The sequence below is a fragment of the Centroberyx affinis genome, unplaced genomic scaffold, assembly GCF_046629955.1.
Source record: "Centroberyx affinis isolate AG114_WGS23_722 - 3 ecotype Tasmania unplaced genomic scaffold, CSIRO-AGI_Caff_v1 ptg004554l_1, whole genome shotgun sequence".
NCBI lineage: Eukaryota > Metazoa > Chordata > Actinopteri > Beryciformes > Berycidae > Centroberyx > Centroberyx affinis.
In genome coordinates, this window is record NW_027282183.1 from 282,247 (window position 1) to 301,152 (window position 18,906).

At 42.7% G+C, this 18,906-nt stretch overlaps 1 protein-coding gene across 1 annotated transcript; it reads right to left on the bottom strand.

Annotated features, from left to right (window-relative positions):
* Window positions 1-1,322: 1,322 nt before the first annotated feature.
* On the bottom strand, window positions 1,323-18,459 carry amacr (alpha-methylacyl-CoA racemase; the record flags this gene model as incomplete). The annotated part of the gene is made up of 4 exons (XM_071544376.1): window positions 1,323-5,208; window positions 5,344-5,530; window positions 17,061-17,221; window positions 18,316-18,459. Coding segments are annotated over 4 exons (902 nt in total), but the record flags the coding sequence as incomplete, so codon positions are not given.
* Window positions 18,460-18,906: the final 447 nt, after the last annotated feature.

An 18,906-nucleotide genomic window follows, 5' to 3' on the forward strand; every position in this document is an offset into this window, starting at 1 on the left:
TGGTTGTTTTCACCACAAAGACATTTTGGAGGCTCAGCTCAGCAAATATTTTGTGTCTTCTCCTTAGCTGTTTACTGATGAAACCAGGTACACCATAGAAACTAAATTGTCCAATAGCAACTACTTTGCACATGTCATCTTATTTGTATTAAACCTTGTCTGAAGCCTAAGCTCATGCTCCATCCTTACAGTTAGCTACCCTGTGTACATCCATGCATGGTGAGAGTCAGATGTTTGGGGTCACACCACAGACATTCCTCACATACCTGCGTGCCTCATGGTCTTGCGCCACAACTGTGTCAGTGTAATAGCACATCAAGAACAACTAAAAGAATAGATGGTCTGGGTGAACAAAGATGTTGGTTGTGTTCAAGTTAGATGTTGGAAACATTATGCAAGCTTCTTCAGCACGTGGCAACATGATGCACAGCTATATCCCGTGAATAGGACGCTAGTCTGTAAAAGGCCATTACCTTAAAATGTTTTCATCGGTTGTTGCGTGTCAAGCAGAGGGGGTTGTCGGTGTAGCTGGGAAACCCCAATCTCCCATTTCATTCAAATTATGAATCAATGACATAGATTTGGTGCAGTTTTCTGTTCTCTGAATGTACGTACAGAGAGCAGAGTTGCCTAACACAGTGCATCGGGGAGTGATAAAGTCATCGCCCATCAGATCTATATTTATGGTGATCATCTGGTCTTTTGGCAAGAATCAAGAAATTGGCAGGCAGCAGAGTGTTCTCTACCAAACTCCCTATCTTTGGAATCAACTTGCTCTTGCGGTTAGGGGAGATAATTCTTTGGAAATTTTAAAACCTATATAACCTCACTGTCATTCGACCAATCCTGGCCCTGTCTAATTTGGGACCGACACAGTCTCCTCTCTTACTTTAGTTTAGACACCATTAATATAGGAACTTGGGAATCCAGTCTAGGGCTTATTCCAGTTTTTCCCCCCAGGTTTATTTGGAGTTTGTCCTCGTCTTCACTGAGGGTCTAAGGTTTGTGGTGCCGGTTAGGCTAGACTCAGCTAGGCAGGTTATATGGCCTGTTGTGTCTTTTATTTTGTGGCTTCTGCTTTGTTTTGTTTCCTTGTGTTATATTTTGTTTGCAGACTGTTTTTCATCATTTTGTTTTGTGATTGATTGGATAAGTAGGAGTTGAATAAGTAGTGCAACACTTGCATTTCTATCTTATCTTTGGGCCACTATGCTTCCCTGTGCTCTTTTATGGAATATCAAATGGCATAAAACATTCATTCATTCATTGGTCTTCATTCAGAATCAATGATTTATTTCATGTATGCCATCTCAAACATGGCACAGCAAACATATCTCATTTTTACATTTCGACTTTTCTTCTTTTCCCCTACATACAGTTCAGCATCATACTAGAGTCTTGTCATGAGGCAGTTCCCTTTAAGTCCCGAAATTCATGCCGCTGCCCTTTGCATCTAAAAGTTCATCTCAATATCTTGATACCTTGTACAGCTTAAAGGTGCTGGGGTAAACCTCTGAGCCATATCCTATTATCTAAACGTCATCTATAGGCTTATCCTTCAACTACAAAGCCAATCCAAAGATTTTTTTCATACCGAGTCACTGCCATTACACTGGAAGTGATTTGTACTAAAGCACAAGACCTTGACTTACGCTTAGCCTAGATGACATAATCAAATGGCACCATTAAATGCACAAAATGGTCAAGGAGAATCTCTGGAGCTATCTTTTTTATTAGAAATTAGGAAAAATAAAGATAACTCCAGACACCTTTGTAAAATTAGGCACTTAGATATCTCATATCCAATAATTATAAAAAGACATAATGTGAATTTATCAACACAGTCTAATAAAATTTCTTGAAATAAGCACAAACTCTGAAAGGCAAATTATGTGGTGTGGACACAAATTATGTGAACACTACGGTCCTCCACAAGTTGGTTTAGCTATGTGACAATACCACAAACTGGATTATGTGACAATAACACAAATTGGACATGCCATTTTCACCTGCTCATCACATGAAAAGGTTAGCTAACAGTTAACATCTTTGGTTATGGTTAGACTTAGGTTTAGGCAAATAAAACTTTGGTTAAGGTTAGGGCAAGGTTTTGGTCATGGTTAAATAAGAAAAACTAAAAAAAACGTATTGGCATCAGTTGGCAATTGAACCCGGATTGCTTGAATTCAAGGCAAATGCATACACCCATCCACCACCCCAACCACAACACCCTTACTTTCCGCTGTGTTATTTCAATGTCCAACTACTGCCTGTTTCAAGTCGTGTCTCGTTCATGTATTTCATTGTGGGAACATGCATTTCTCTCACTTTTTGTGCATGGAGCACATATTTGCATTTGAAGACATTGTGCTCATTTCACAAAATTTTGGGAGGCCAGGCTTGAATTTACACATGAAGCAGCTTTCCTTCTGCGCTAGCTACTTTAGCATAATTTCAACTATGTCATTCTACTGCAAATACAAACAAAATTCCAATTATTATAGTGCTGCCTCCAAACTTTACCAGTGCAGAGGCTCAGGTAACAAGAGACTGGGTTTCAGGAGTAGTTAATCAACTTTTCAAACAACATTTACATTTGTAAGCTTAACAACAATAAAGGTCATTAATTATAATTAGGAATCTCATCTCAGAGGGCCTGAGCATCTCATGGTTTACTCAGCCAAAAGCAGCACTTAGTGGGTTGCAACAAAGCGATGGAACAATTATTACACAGGTGACAGTGAAAACAAATTACAATGCACAAAATAAGATTATGGATGAAAACCTATTTCCCTGAAGATATATATGGTCTTTTTCTCCTTTTCATTGACAGAATATTGTGAAGGCAGAGTGCTGCCAGGGTGAGTTTCAGAAGAACAAGCTGAGGTTCAGTGCTTGCTCAATGTATTTTCATCACTCCAGGGACTCAAAAAAAAAGAAAAAGGAAGTTAAGACGGAGAAGCCAGCAGCTCTGGAGGGAATTAAAAGAGAAAAAACATTCATCTTTGAAACAATGCAGCAACAGCAAAGTGGAAAAGAAAAAGGCCCCGTGTTAGACAGGAAAATCCTTCTCCCGGGTCTAAAAGTGAAAACGTTGTTTTAGTTCCTTCAGGTGGATCATCAGCTGTCATTTGAAGATACTTAAAAAACCAGATGAACACAAACAAGTACAGTTTCTGTGCCTTTGCCTTAAAGCAATATTCCCCTCAGTTTTAACATGGGGGTTATTTGGCACTTGACCGCCATGAAAACCAGAATATAAACTAATCGCCAAGATCGGATGCAGCTGGACGAGTTTATAGCGTTCGGATTTTTACTTCCCATTCATTTGATTGAGGCCACGAAAATAGACTGAAAACTGACATTTAACACGTTTGTGAACAGATTCAACAGCAGATCCCACTACTGTGATTTTCAACTGATGTTTGGTCATATTTTTTAGAGCAAAATTTGGCCAAATAGCATTTTTATTGATAGAAGAGAACATAGTGGAGGCATGCATCCATAGAGCTATATGGATGAATCAATAACCTACATATTATAACATAACTTATACATATTGTAAGGTTTTTTTCTTTTCATAATCATGATCATTTTAAATATTATTGATTGTACTGTACTATTGTATATTGTGATTGAGTGATATAAATGTGACATTCATATTTATGTTGAATTGCAGTTTAAGATGTTGCTGGTTGCCAATGTGTTTATATTGTGTATATAGAGTACCCTTATTGGCCAAATCCTTATGTGGTGATGCAAGGAGGTATGTGGAATATACTATCCATTTACTATCCATGCATATTTCTCTGATGCTATGTTTCCACTACTTCAAGTCACCTTCATATATACTGTCTGCTACCGCTACACACCATGGTAGGTGTGAGAGAACCCATGCAGGCCCACACCACATTCATCACCAGTCCATAAGGTTATACTCTGCTGCCTGAAGAGAAGGTCACAACACTATAAGTCGTAAATGCTAGAAATGAGAAAATTCAATATACTTGCATTTCTGACCTCTCACCAGGATTAATGTGTAATCCAATCTAAATATTACAGGTATAAAATGAAATGCAATATGAAATATCAAATACGACCCTCCAATATTAGTTTCTTTGTTTATCGAGATAGTTTCCATTTCCAAACTGTTTCCATACAAGATAAGAAGGCACTCATTCAGTAATTTTCTGGATTATGTTACTTGGTTCATACAAAATACCTAGTGTAGATATCACCAAGTGGATGAAATTTACCATCCACAAGCTATACTATTCTATCAATAATTGTCAATGCTCAACTCTTTTTGGGGTTTGGGAGATCATAAAAATTTCAGGTGAAAGCGCACTAGGCTGCTGAAAGTGAAGAGGCATTTTTAGAATAATTATATTGACAGTTTGGCATTCTACTTTAAAAATATGGCCCATATTCAAACCAAAAGTAATCATGCAATCAATGTTGTAAAAAATTAGACAAGTGAAACAGATGTAGTTAACAGCAATTATAATAATAATAATAGGTTGCTTCTCAATGCAGTTTGGCAACTCCCACAGGAGCTACAGACATCTTATCCGCACAGATTGGATAAGAGAAGGAAGCAAGTGTTTTATGAATTTATGGAGAGTTTAAAAACATTCATGTGGCCTTAAATGTTCACTGCTGACTAATGTAAGCTGTTGAAGAGAGGTAAGAGAGTAAGGGAGGCGTGCGCCAGGTTTGAATAGCCTACATACAGTAAAAATACTGTACTAACCCTAACCCTGCCCCCTTTCCAAGTGAGGATTTGACCCACGGTCCGCTACAACTTTGCTTTGGCAGCATTACACTCTACAACTCCTGCAGCTTGCATCTGGTCTATCTCTGCTGATCTAAAGCCATACTCCTCTAGCACCAGACGTGTGTGTTCTCCAATAACAGGGTCGCGGGCCAGGCAAGGTTCTGCAGGGGTCCGGGAGAGGACTGGGGCTGGCCGGGGGCTTTCTTGCCCCTGAGGGTCCTTGATGAAGGAACCTCTTTCTCGGTTATGTGGATGTGAGCTCACCTGGTCGAAAGACAACACAGGTGTGACACAGGCGTCTGTCCCATCAAAAACACTCGACCAGTCTGCCTGGGATCTAGAGGCAAAACGCTCTGTGAAGATCTGTTTGAGTTCGGGCCAGTCACTGATGCTCATCTGAGGAGGTAAATCTCCAGCATCCAATCCCAAGCCTAGAAAAAACAATGAATGTAATCTGCAGGGAGAAATTTGTGGCAGTGGCAAAATGACAGAAAAAATAAATGTTAAATATCTTAGAGGTTTATTCGATAGAAAAAAATCTCTTACTGCATGTGGATGCTACTAACCCTGAAGTAACTGTTTGTAGAACTGTGGTTCTATGGCTCCCACTGCCATGTATTTTCCATCAGAGGTCTGGTAGGTGTCATAGAAGGGTGCTCCACTGTCCAACATGTTCTCTCCTCTATCACGGTCCCACATACCGATGCTACGAGATTTCCATATGAATGAACCCACATATGCTGCTCCTTCCACCTAAGGAGAGGGGAGAGAGAGAGAGAGAGAGAGAGAGAGAGAGAGAGAGAGAGAGAGAGAGAGAGAGAGAGAGAGAGAGAGAGAGAGAGAGAGAACAGACTCAGTGACCACCAGCTAGCTATAGAGAGAAGAAAGAGTGTGTGCACTGCGACTCAGGGGAAATAGAAAGTGAAGAACACTTCACCAAGTATGAACACATCAGGAACACATACTTTTCAAAAATCTCTGAAAGAATAGAGAACTTTCAAAATCTCAGTATCAACAAAAAAATGTCTTTCCTGCTTGGAGAAAATGTTGAAACAGTAGAACTCTGTGCTCAGTATGTGATGTCATGCCATAATCTAAGAAACACATCAACTCTGTAAACTCTTCTTTAACTTTGCTTTTTTTTGTAATCATCACTGTTATTGTTGTTACTGTCCAGAAATATGTGTGTGATTAATCTATATATTTAATATGCAGTTTATTTCATTTTATTTTACTTTATTTCTATCTCATTTATGTCTGAATCTATGCTTTGGCAACATGTGCACATGTACATCATGCCAGTAAAGCTCCTTGAATTGAATTGAATTGAATTGAATTGAATTGAATTGAATTGAATTGAATTGAATTGAATTGAGAGAGAGAACATGAGGGCTTGGGTGAATGAAAATTGCCTGAATGTAAATTGAACATTTTTGATGGCCATTGATTATGTGTGGTGCAGAAAAATACTTCTCATCTATTAAAATATACTGCATTGATCTAGCCTATGTAGTACAGCAAAAGCCCTAGTACATCTTTTTTATTTCCAACATCATGTTTTCAAAATTCAATCATTCAAATGATTATTACAGGGAGTACACTACAGAGTAGATTATACATTTGTCTCATCGAAACTGGTGCTGTAGAACTACATGTGCAGGAGACAACAGGCCCCATTCACAAAACTATTCTTAAACTCTTCTTACTTTTATTTTTGAGAAAGAAGCCAATGTGGGATTCATGAAACATGTGAAACCCCTCATCCTGTGCATCCCCTCAGGTGTATCTGATGATGAATCTAAATTGGATGCGTGTGCTTATCAAAGTTGATTATAAAAGCTGTGCTAACTTAAGGGCTGTGTGCAAATAGAAAGTACTAATGGAAAGTTGGAGAAATTTAGGCAAAGAGACCCAAGAGAAAAAACAAATTCTGACGCTGAAGTGTTTTTGTTGGGAGTGAGTGAAAATAGAAATCCAATTTTTAAACGTGTAAGTAGCAGAGTGACAGCAACCGAGAAAAGAAAGCATGGCAAGCAATTACAGATGCTGTCAGCGCTGCAACATCAGAGACACACTCCTAGAATTAAATGAAAAAGAAACCGTTTGACTCGACTAAAAAGCATATATAGGTGCAGTTCGTCAGCTATAAGTGGAGGGAATAATAGGAGAGATTGTGCTGTCAGGTGTCCAGTCATCAGCAGAGTTTGACAGATTTAATTCAAGCAGCATCTCCATCAGATGGCAAGCTCAGACCATACGGTAGGCATTATATCATATTAAGTCGAAGGTTGCCTACTGTGACCCTGTGAAAATTTCTTTTTATTATTATTTTTCTCTGCTAAAAGTGTTTGTGCAGCAAAAACCGTAAGACCTAGAAACACCAAAAATTGGCAGGTGGGTTGCAAATTCCACCCACTACTCAGGCACATATAATGACACTCATTGACCTCAAGGTGACGCTGTAATAATCAAGTTTACGTTTTCGCAATTATCTCGAAAACAGCTTGGCCTAGAGTCAAAATTCTTTCATCATTTTAATCTCTCAAATCATCTGCATCTGGTCTTCATCTCTAAAAATGTCAATTTTTGCGATTTTTTGCAATCTGCTTGGACCCCGATTATTGCCGCTTGCAGCTATATTAATATTCTATTATCCTATGCAATGAAATTAAATTTAATTAAATTTGGTTGCAGCCTATTATCTTGATTTATCTAAGATGAAATTATATTTCTACAAATTGTTTTACAAGAATACTTGTCTTATTGGTTTCCAACTACAGGAACCTTTCAGAGCAATCTGAGATGGTGGCCATCATGGCGTGTGATTTGACATGTAATGAGTCTCGTAATCAACTTAACATGCGTTTCAGAATCACAGTAAACTGTTTTTTCCAAAAAATAATTTAAATTTAAAAGTCTACACATCCCTTAAAATGTCCTACTTTTTATTGCCTTGAGGCCAGATATGAAAACCCATTTTGAAAAATGGAACACCATAAAACCTTGGTTGGTTCACACCCTTCAACCAATACTTGGAAGAAGCACCTTTTGTTTTGATAACAGCAGTTATCTGTCAATCTGTTTGGATTTGTCTCAACCAACTTAGATTACATTTAGGAATCTTCTTCCATTCCTCTTTGCAGACAAATTCAAGCCCACTAAAATTGACAAGTACCTCCTGTTCAGATTCCTCTTTGGGTCAGTCCACAGATTTTCTATAGGAATGAGAGGATATACATTTTCTACCATACGTGGAAACAACGCATAGTGGAAGCTTACATGCATGAATTGCAGTGGGGCAGACACACCAGAAGCGGATTTCTACGTGCGGTCCAGTATAGCCTCCCTGAGTAGAAAATGCACGGGGCAGGTGAAATGTCGCTATCACAATAAAATGAGAATAGAGGAACTGCCTGTTGTGTAATAAGTTTTTCAGCAAAGAACATTCCACTAAGGTCATTCTGCAGGTCTTTCTGTATAAACCAACAGCTGCCTGTGCACATATTGCTTCTAAATCTTCATATGTGTGAAAGCCTAACAACAAGATATTGCTGCTGCTGCTGCTGCTGCTGAGAAATACACCTAGATCAAACTCTAAGTGAAACACTTAGGTGTACTAAGGTGCGCTGGATTTAATTTCCCTGGTGGGATGTAATATATCACTCCCAAAGGAGCAAATATTGTAATGGGAGCATCAATAGTCAAGATCATATCACCTGTTCCTACAGTACATGAAAGAGGTTTAAATGGAGATGGTCAATGGTCTTCTGGGCCTATGACCACCATCAATTCTTTGTGATACTTTTTAAGACATTCATATGAAGAAACAATAAAATGTTGATGCACAAAGGAGATTGAAATCTCTGAAGAAACAACATTATACAGTATATGCAACTCTTTTGACCACTGTGGCAAACTGATGAACTATGAGGAACAGATCATAGTAGGAAGACAACACGCAGACAGCTCTAACGCTGGTCAGGGCTTCAGCATTGAAAGATTATTTTTTTGCCAAAACGGATCCATTCATAAAATATTAATTCTGTGGGAAAGCTGGGACAGTTGTATGAATGTGTTTTTGTTGTTGTTGTTGTTGTTGTTTTGTCATGAAATATGCATTTCTGAATAACAAAGAAATATGAGGCCAAAGTACAGACTGTGAGTTGGGAATCCCATGAGGAAACAACTATTGTCAAAATGGTTAGTGGGCATTCTAAAAACTGCATAAATACAGCACTTTTATCTATATTTGTATTTGTTGAAAAAATGTAATTGTTATAGATAGATCAGCACAGTGCCACTAGCAGGTCTGCTGATGTGACCAGCAAGCCTGCCTCAATGTGAAGGTGAAAGGATACACGTTTTGTGCTTATATTGATAACATAAAGACAAAATAATGCAATTTTCAAGTAGAGTTGCCAGCAGTGCCTTATACAGGACTCACTCAGTGTAGGAAACCGCTGCATTGCAAGCCCTGCAGGACAAGTACGGTCAACCCCGGCAGCTCGTCCAGTCAGAGCTAGGTGCCATTCTCAACTCGCCTGCCATCAAGTTTGGTGACTCTGAAGCCTTTGACTCCTTCGCCCTGTCCATCCAGTCTCTTGTGGGAATGCTCGGGACGCTTGAAGGACCAAATGGGTACGAGTTGAGATGTGGATCCCACGTCGACCGGCTCCTCAGAAAGATGCCTCCGTCATTCAGGGACGGATTCATCGAATACTGTCTGAGCCGCGGCGTTCTCCAGACAGGGTCAGACATGACCTACACCCTGCCTGACCTGGCAGCCTGGCTTCAGATGAAGTCACAAGCTAAGCGCCTCTCAAGCCAAGCTGCAGCACTCTATCAGAGTGATGCACCCAAGCCAGCCAAGAAGGACCAACGTGTCACTCATTATAAGGAGAAGACCACGACCATCCTTCTCAATGCTGGGGAAGTCGCTAGCACTTCAGAGCCTGCTCGCTCCAAGACCGCCCTCAAGTCCAAGCCGTATTGTCCCCATTGTGACAACAAAGAGCATTTCCTGAATACTTGTGACGACTTCAAAAAGTTGTCCACCAGCCAAGTTGTGAAGTGGATCTGAGATGGGAAACGGTGCTGGAAGTGTGGCCGCAACCACGCTGCTGAAGCCTGTACTCTGAAGCGCCCCTGCAAGACATGCAAAGAGCAGCACCTCACCATCCTGCACGACTCCGTCCAGCAGACCCAAACCAGTGTCAACATGGTGACTACCCCACCCATCGGGGTCTATCTCGACCGGCCCAATCAGCCGCAACAGGTGATGTTAAAGGTCCTCAAGGTCGTCTTGAGAAATGGGGACCAAGCCTTGGAGACCTACGCCGTGCTAGACGATGGCTCTGAATGAAGTATCGTTCTCCCTCAAGCCGTACAGCACCTGAACCTCCCCAGACAGCCAGAGACTCTCCATCTACAGACAGTCCAGCAAAACGTCGAACAGCTCCAGGGCAGCTCTGTGTCCTTTGACGTTTCTCCACTGTGTACGCCCTCCCAGAAGAACCGGATCCACCAGGCCTTCACCGCTGAAGGCCTGAGTCTTGCCGAACACTCCTACCCAGTGGCTGCACTACAGAAATGCTACGAGCACCTCTGCGGCCTGCCCTTACCGCCAGTCGACCACGCCCAGCCGCTACCTCTGATTGGTTCAGATATGCCACACCTCCTGATCCCTGTACAGCCAGTACGTGCAGGCCCACCAGGTGGTCCTATGTTGAGCACCTCTGACAAGTCGACACTCTTCACTACGCAAGCAAGAAGGCAGCCACCCGCTGCAAGCAGGACCAGCAAGCCATGGCCGTGCTCCAAGCATCCACCACCAGGGTTGAGGTCGATGGAGTCCAGTGCTACGCTACCCCCCTGCTTCAGCGAGCGAAAGCTACCCCACTTCACACCCGAAGGAAGCCATGCTGCCGTGCCTCCGCAGCACAGAGAGAAGACTTGCCAAGGACCCTAGGAGAGCAGAGGTCTACTGCAACGAGATACGGAAACTGGAGAAGGCTGGCTACGTGGAAAAGATACCTCCTGAAGAAGCCGACCAGTCTGCAGAATCCTGGTACATTCCACACCATATGGTGAGCCACAACGGTAAGGACAGGATTGTATTTAACTGTTTGTTTCAGCACCAAGGCCTGTCCTTAAACAACCTTCTACTCCCTGGACCTGTACTCGGGCCTACCCTGCTCAGTGTCCTCCTCAGGTTCCGCCAACACTCTGTAGCAATGAGTGGTGATATTAAGGGCATGTTTCACCAGATCCGCCTGCTGCCCACTGACAAGCCAGTGCTACGCTTCATCTGGAGGAACATGGAGAGAGAGCAGGAGCCGAGCATTTATGAGTGGCAGGTACCTCCCTTCGGGACGACATGTAGTGCCTGCTGCGCCATCTATGCCCTCCAGTGACACATCCAAGACAGTGTAGAGGGCAATCCTGCCTTGACAGAGACAGTCGAGCAGTCCTTCTATGTCGACAACTGTCTGCACAGCATATACTCCGCTGAAGAGGCCAAGCGTCTCGTCGACGACCTCCGCTAGCACCTACAGACCAGAGGTTTTGAAGTCCGCCAGTGGACAAGCAATGTGCCCACTGTCATCGAGCACCTCCTGCCTGAGGCCCGCTCTGAAAGCAACTGAGCGACTTTTTGGGGTACAAGCGTCGCCCTGCGGAGACCTCAGCACCTACCATGAGGAACCTCTACCGAGTACTTGCCTGTCAGTATGACCCCCTTGGCTACAACGTTCCATTCACCACGAGGGCTAAGGTTCTCATCCAAGACCCGTGGAAGGAGGAGGTCGGCTGGGAGGATCCGATCCGACCTCAAAGTCTTCTCGACAGATGGCGCACCTGGGAACAAGAGATTCCTCACCTTATCCGCCTGGAGTTCCCCCGGGCCTATGCTCCACCGCACGCAGACGCCTCTACGGCAACCAGGGACCTCCACATCTTTTGCAATGCGTCTGAGCGAGCATACGGCTCTGCTGCCTACATACGGACCGTGGATGACCAGCAGCACGTCCACGTTTCCTTTGTGCTCGCTAGGTCTCGGGTGGCTCCCAAGAAGCAGCTGTCAATGCCCCGCCTTGTGCAGTGAGTGCTGCCTTCACAGGTGCTCAGCTCACCAACGTACTCCAAGCTGAGCTCACTGTGCCTGTCCAGCGGGTTGTCTTGTGGTCTAACTCCACAGTTCTCCACTGGATCAAGTCAGAGTCCTGTAGATACAAGGTGTTCGTGGGCACATGAGTCTCGGAGATCCAGAACCTGACTGAGCCCGATAGCTGGAGATACGGGAACTCTGCCAGAAACCCGGCAGATGACATCACTCGGGGTATGACCCTGGAGGAGTTGGCACAACCACATCGATGGCACCAAGGTCCAGAGTTCCTTACTTACCTGAAGATCGGTGGCCTACTATGCCCTCTGCTGATCCTGAGTCCAACGACAGTGAGCTGAGGAAGTCCGCCATCATCGGTAACGTGACCATCACTCCTGGTCCCCAGCTCCCTGCCGTCAAAGACCTCTCTTCATGGAAAGAGCTCGTCCAGGCAACAGCCAGGCCCCTTCACAGGGCGGCTGACTCCAAGACCACAGATCAGCCTTGTGAAGCAGCTGACTACCTCAATGCTGAGAAAGTCCTCCTCGTACGAGCCCAGCTGGACTCATTTCCAGACGAGATCAAGGCTCTCAAGACCGGCCTCTTCCATCTGACAGTCACCTGTGCTCTCTATCTCCGGAATATGACAATGCTACAGGTCTCCTCAGAGTTGGCGGTAGGCTATGCAGAGCCGAGAACTTGGAGATGGACGCCATCCACCCAGTCATCTTGGATCTGCACCATCCCCTGACAAAGCTGCTCATCCAAGACTATGACCAGACTCTTCTCCACCCCGGGCCAGAGAGAGTACTCGCCGATCTCCGACATAGATTCTTGGTTCTGCGTGGAAGAGAAGCTATCCGCAAGCATCAGCACTTCTGCCGAGAATGTCAGCTGTGGCGAGCAAAGCCTGATGTGCCCAAGATAGCCGACCTTCCGCCCTCTCGCCTGCGTCTTTACAAGCCCCCGTTCTATTCTACAGGAGTGGACTGCTTTGGGCCATTCCACATCAAGATAGGGCGCCGGAACGAGAAGAGGTGGGGGATTGTGCACAAGTGCATGACTACGCACTGTGTACACCTTGACCTCCTAGAAAGCTTGGACTCCGATGCCTTCCTGATGTCCATGAGACGCTGCGTCTCACGCCGTGGCACACCTTTCAAGCTTCTCTCCAATAACGGCACAAACTTTGTTGGAGGAGACAGAGAGCTGCAGGAAGCCTTCGCCGAGATGGCACCCAGACTGAAGGAACAGTTGGCCAAGCAGAAGATCACGTTCCGCTTCAATCCGCCAAGCGCACCTCACTTCGGTGGAACCTGGGAGAGGGAGGTGAAGTTGGTGAAGACTGCCCTCAAGGTCATCCTGAAAGGTGGACCGTTTCTGGTCCACCTTCATCCGCCACTACTTGCCGGGTCTGCAAGAGAGGCAGAAGTGGAGGAAGGGTGGCAAAGAACTGTCAGTTGGCCAGGTGGCCCTCCTCATTGACCCGCAGCTTCCTCGGGCACTCTGGCCTGTTGGGAATGTCACTCTGACCCTGGAGCTGCGGCTCTACAGGACAGAACATACCTGCGCCCTGTGTCCCGGCTGGTGGAGTCTCCCTGATACAGAGGACCCCTGAGAGACTGTCCTGTTTCTGTTCAAATGTCTAAGAAGACTTTTGGGGGTGGCTGTGTAGGAAAGCCCTTGTTAAGAGAGTTTAGTTTCTTTGGCTCCTTGTATTTTAGTTGTCTGTGATTGCCTCTGCCCTTTAGAGGATTATTGGGAGCCCACACTATTCATTTGCCCACATTATTCATTGGCAAGATATAGGCCCATCTTTGTTAATGCAATCGTTAATGTTATTGGCAACATCATTGTTTGGATACTATAACATGCTCCAGCTAGTATTACTAGTATTGTCTGTACTAGTATTACTAGTATAGTATTCCGGCTCTGACCAGTCCATCCCGGTCTGTTTGCTAGGGAGCTGCATTTACTTTCTTCCGTTTCGGGGACGTTGTGTGTCAATGACAGATGTAAGTAGAGTATTTATGTTTAGGTTTGTGCCTTGTTTCACTACTGCAACTTACCCTGGAGACTATGTTTATGTCAATCCGTTTCTGTTGTTGTTTCTCTCCGCTAGTCAGATTCTGTCAGCTATGTTCGCTAGTTAGCCTAGCTGAGTGCTAGCCAGGCTAGATATATAAACCTATCGTTCTGTTTACTATTATGAACTGAACTCTTACATTGGTATACTGTTTATGCCCTTGTGCCTGTATTGCCTAGCTTAGCCCCCCACATAGCCAGTCAGTCTATATAGCTAGGATTGCTATGTTTAACATTGTCTCTAGCTCCTAACTACGGGGACTATTGTAACTCTAGACAACAGCGTTATGTTTAATGTGTGTGCATGTAGATCATGCAATCGCTCATGTGTGTTATTACTGTTTGTTGTATCGCATTTCCCTGTATAACCACATTCTTCCCTTGAATAAAGACCCCTAAACTGAAGCTCCTCCTCAGTGATTCTCTGATCGGAGTCACACCCCATAGTGTTCACCAGCTCTATTCCGTGCATCTGTAGAGGCCCCCAAAGACCTCTATTTCACTCAGTATGAAGAGAAGAGCCACGTTCCTTAATGGATCACTACAAAAAACGGTTTGTTCTGTAGTGCTTGGGTAATTAAGGAGAGAAAAGCACAGCTACAAATCAATTAAGAAATGATGTTCCATCATCAGGAATTAGAGAAAAGGGAAAAAAAATCAATAGAGTAAGAGACAGAGATGGGACACAGGCTCTCAGTCCCACTACCTTAATCTGGAGTGTGCAACGTGCTCTGTCTGGGTTTGTGTTGTCTTTTAAGCAGTATCTTTGGTCCTTGAAGAGTGGAGCTGTACCTCTGCTCAGTATGCATTCCCCCCGAGTGGAGTGGGTAAGTGGAGTGAGCAACTAAGCAACCAGAAAAAGATGATAATATTTGGGCCATAATCCAACAGTTGTACATAACATGAGTCATAAACATGATCTCTTTTTAGCTCAGTTTTTCACTTCTCACTTCTCACTCACTGGACTCCATATGGAGCAGAGGTCCACTGCACAACTCCAGTCACTGGGCACCATAGTGTTTGCTAGTTTTGTCCTAGATTAGGTGGACAGTATACTCACTTATTATTGGCAAAATATCAGCATTTGATTAATAAATTATTATTATGTTATGTTATGTAATATGATTACCAGTCAGTTTATGAAAATAAAAATCCGAGCCATAAACTAAAAGTTGCACATGAAGTCACAAAACAGCGTAATCAGATTAAGAACAGGCTGCAGGTTTTGCTTAACAAACATGTGACAGCTCTTTTATGTTTTATGGAAAACTGGTGTTCCAATTATTTTGGCCAGTGAATGTACGCACACAATTATTTGCCTGTGTTACAAATTGCACCACTAGTTTCAAGGGACAACTAATCTTACCTACTTATCTATAAAACACATCAATTTACAACAGTGATAAATCAGGTTTGCTAGAGGTGTTTACTTGTATTAAAGTATACTGAAAATGTGCTGAACCTGACATCAATACCAAGGTATGTACCCAATATGACCTTTGTTAATTATTCCACTCTTACTGCTGCAACAATGATGCTAATACGAGTTGACAATATCACTAACAAGGATCAAATCAAACTCATTCATGTTCTTAAAATAGCTCTCAGTGAATAAGACATCATTTTAAGTTCACATCTTAACAACTCATATGACATACAGGCAGAAACATAATGGCATTGCAACTCACCAACTTGTAATATTTTAAGAGTGATACACTGTGTTGATGTGTGTGACTGAGAGGAGTTGATTACAGATGAAGTGTGAAGTTTTGTGATGAAGCGGCCCCCGGGGAGCCGTCACATCTTGGCAAACACTAATCTGAGAATGCTAATGGAACACAGTCATGACACGGGCAGCCGACTGCAAGCCGCACACATTTTAACAGTATAACTCGTTAAACTACAATCACAGATACAACCAGCAACAGAATCTGATTTCACTGCAGCAGCATGTGACTTTCCTTGATTCAGTCGACACTTTACCATATGAGGTGGGTTCAGAGTAGGATGGCCAAGCTGCCAGGCAGTCAAAAAACAACGAGAAGAGCTGAACTTTGAAACTTTACAAAATTATTGAATCGTTCTTCAGCAACTTGATTGGTTTAAGTAGAAATGCAGACTGACCACAAAAAAAGCCACAGTTAACTGAAATCTGTGATTTCTCTAGAGTTGTGTTGTCTTGCCTTGTTACCATTTGGGATTTAATAAACATCACAAAAGTTAGAAAAAGAAGCAGTATCCTTTGGAGTATGGAGAAAAGCCTTGTCATGTATTTGGATGATTTTTCACCTAACCCCACTTTCGCTGGGTGGTGTTACTCTTTGGCTGGACTGCATTCAAGACCAAACTTGACTGATGATAAATTCAAATCTCTGTCAGGATTCCCATTACTATATCTACAACAAAAGAGCTAAAGCATGCAAAAAGGGTAAAACAGAATAAGTAGTTAAAGGTTTAAGGTTTAACTACCTAAATATAAGATTAGTAAACTCAGTATATATGTGTAATCATGTGTGAAAATACAAGTAAATTACTGCCAAACTAGTGTTGTTTTTGCTTGCTTGAACACTGTTGGAAGGATGGAACACCATTCTTCTGCAAAAAATTCCATTGATATAGGTGCTCAATTTGGTTGAGATCTGGTTCATTTCGGTTTTGCTCATCAAATCATTCACTGACCACATGCACAATGGATGCGGGAATTGTCATCCTGCCATGGTAGTCAAAATGATATGCCTACAGCATGTTTCTACCCTTCGCTCCACCTACTGCGCGATTTTGCAAAATGCAAGAAAGCGGACATGAAGAGCAGGAGAGAGGAGGCGGGTTTGGCGTTGGGCCAGATTGTTGAGAAGAGGCACAGGATGGTAACATTTTTTTTACCAAATTATGTATGTTAGGACAAATGTCCTTGGCTGATCATCAAATCCAAGAATGCCAAGTCGATAATTGTGTCCTTGTGAAGAAAGTTCTTCCTGAGTTGTCTTGGAGAGAACCATCTTCTCATGAGAGTCAGCACAGAGAAATTGCCAAGAGAATTTCCACCAGCGATTTAGCGGAGTTTAGTGGAGTTTGATAGAAAGACTATAAGCTTACCATGCTAGCATCAATGATCTGTCCCTTCCCTGACACTGTCCTCTCCAGCAGTGCTAGGACTATCCCCAAGGCACAGGTAAGACCACCGCCTGCAAAGTCCGCCAACAGGTTCAAAGGAGCATGAGGCTTCTCGGCACTACGACCCAGCCTGGATAAAAGGCCTGTGACAGATGAAAGAGGGGAGAAGACAGAGGAACAGAGGCATCAGTACAGAAAAAATGTAAGGACATCACAATTAGTGGAGTACAACAGAGTATATGGCCACTTTCCAGGCCTGAGAGTGAAATAAAAAGGCAGATATAGACTACACTACTTCTGTAATTTACTTTGCACAAAACCCAGGTACAAAGTCCGTAAAATTACAGTCTGAAATAGACAGGCAATTATGAGTACGGCATGACAGCTTGTGAGAATAGGGTTATTTATTTTTTCATCACTAAGAGAAAAATAAAGTCAGGACAAGCACAGTGCAAGATGACAAAAGATGACGCAGGTCATTACAGCTTTGCAGAAATCTTACAGACGGATGGGTTACGCTGCAGAATCTGACTGAATACAAACATCTAAGAGGAAGATGTAGATGTATGAAAGAGAACAGAGCTGTTGTCACTGAATGAGCTATTCAACAAATATTCCGAAAAGCCTCAAAACCAGGCAACATCCAATACTGTACACACAGGGAAGGTGTCAATGTCCACAGCTTTGAATGTCACAATATGCAATGCAGGCTGGGAAAACTGTTTGTAATACAATACACAGTAAGATTCGCCTGACTAACACTTATGCAAATTATGTCAGTTTTCAATTGATATTATTATTATTACAGAAAGGTGTTGTACTTTTCCTCGAAGCTAGAATTCAGCTAGGTTTTGATTAACTTACTCCAGCTCAAGATATTGTGAATCCAAAGAGAACTGAAGCTGTACTTGTGAATCAGGGACTTGCCAAAATTGTGGCGACCAGTGACACACATAATACAAAAGTCTGGGGTCTGAATGGGATCCTTTGACTTCCATGAAAATCAATTACTGCACTAAAAGCCAAACGTTTTTAAGCTATCCTATTACCCCTCTGCAATTTCACAAGTTCCTGAGAAATTGGTGGATTCAGGTCAAACCAAAATGTAGTGTAAGTACTCAGAGAAAAATAGAGTATGAATAATGTAATTCATTGATGCCGTCCCATCTGGCCCCTGGATTGATGCAAGATGTATAAATATACCATCAAAAATGTTCACAATTGCGTGTGTTATTACCTGACACGGCAAGATAGTTGATGTCATGTCCAGCTGCAGTGGCATAAGATCCACTCTGTCCATATCCGGTCAACCGAGCATAGATCAGACGAGGATTCTCCCTCAACAGCTCCTCTGGACCGAGGCCCAGCTTCTCCATCACACCTGGGAGGTCAGACAAAAGTAATATTTCATAGTTTATATATATTTAGTTTATAATCTAATCACCAATATGCCTATATCAGTGTCTAATTATTGCTTCTCAATGCCAGCCTCTCAATAACACTTTGTGAACTTTTTTTTTATTGTTTATTTACTTTTTGTTTATTTAATTGTCAGTTAACTGTATGAATGTGAAAACTTATCACTTTACTTTTTGAACAGACGTGAACAGCAGAGAGAGGGAGTGAGACAGATGAAGAAAGGAGAAAGGCAGCCAAATCCAAGTGGACAAGGAGTACTACAAAAATATGTGCATAAAATGAGATCATCTTACTTTGGGGAAACCTAAATGTACAACGACAGAATACCAGTGAATTGATATAAATGTATATTGTGTTGTTTTTATATTTTAATATTCAAAAAGTTATGTTATTGTATTTCAAGTAAAAT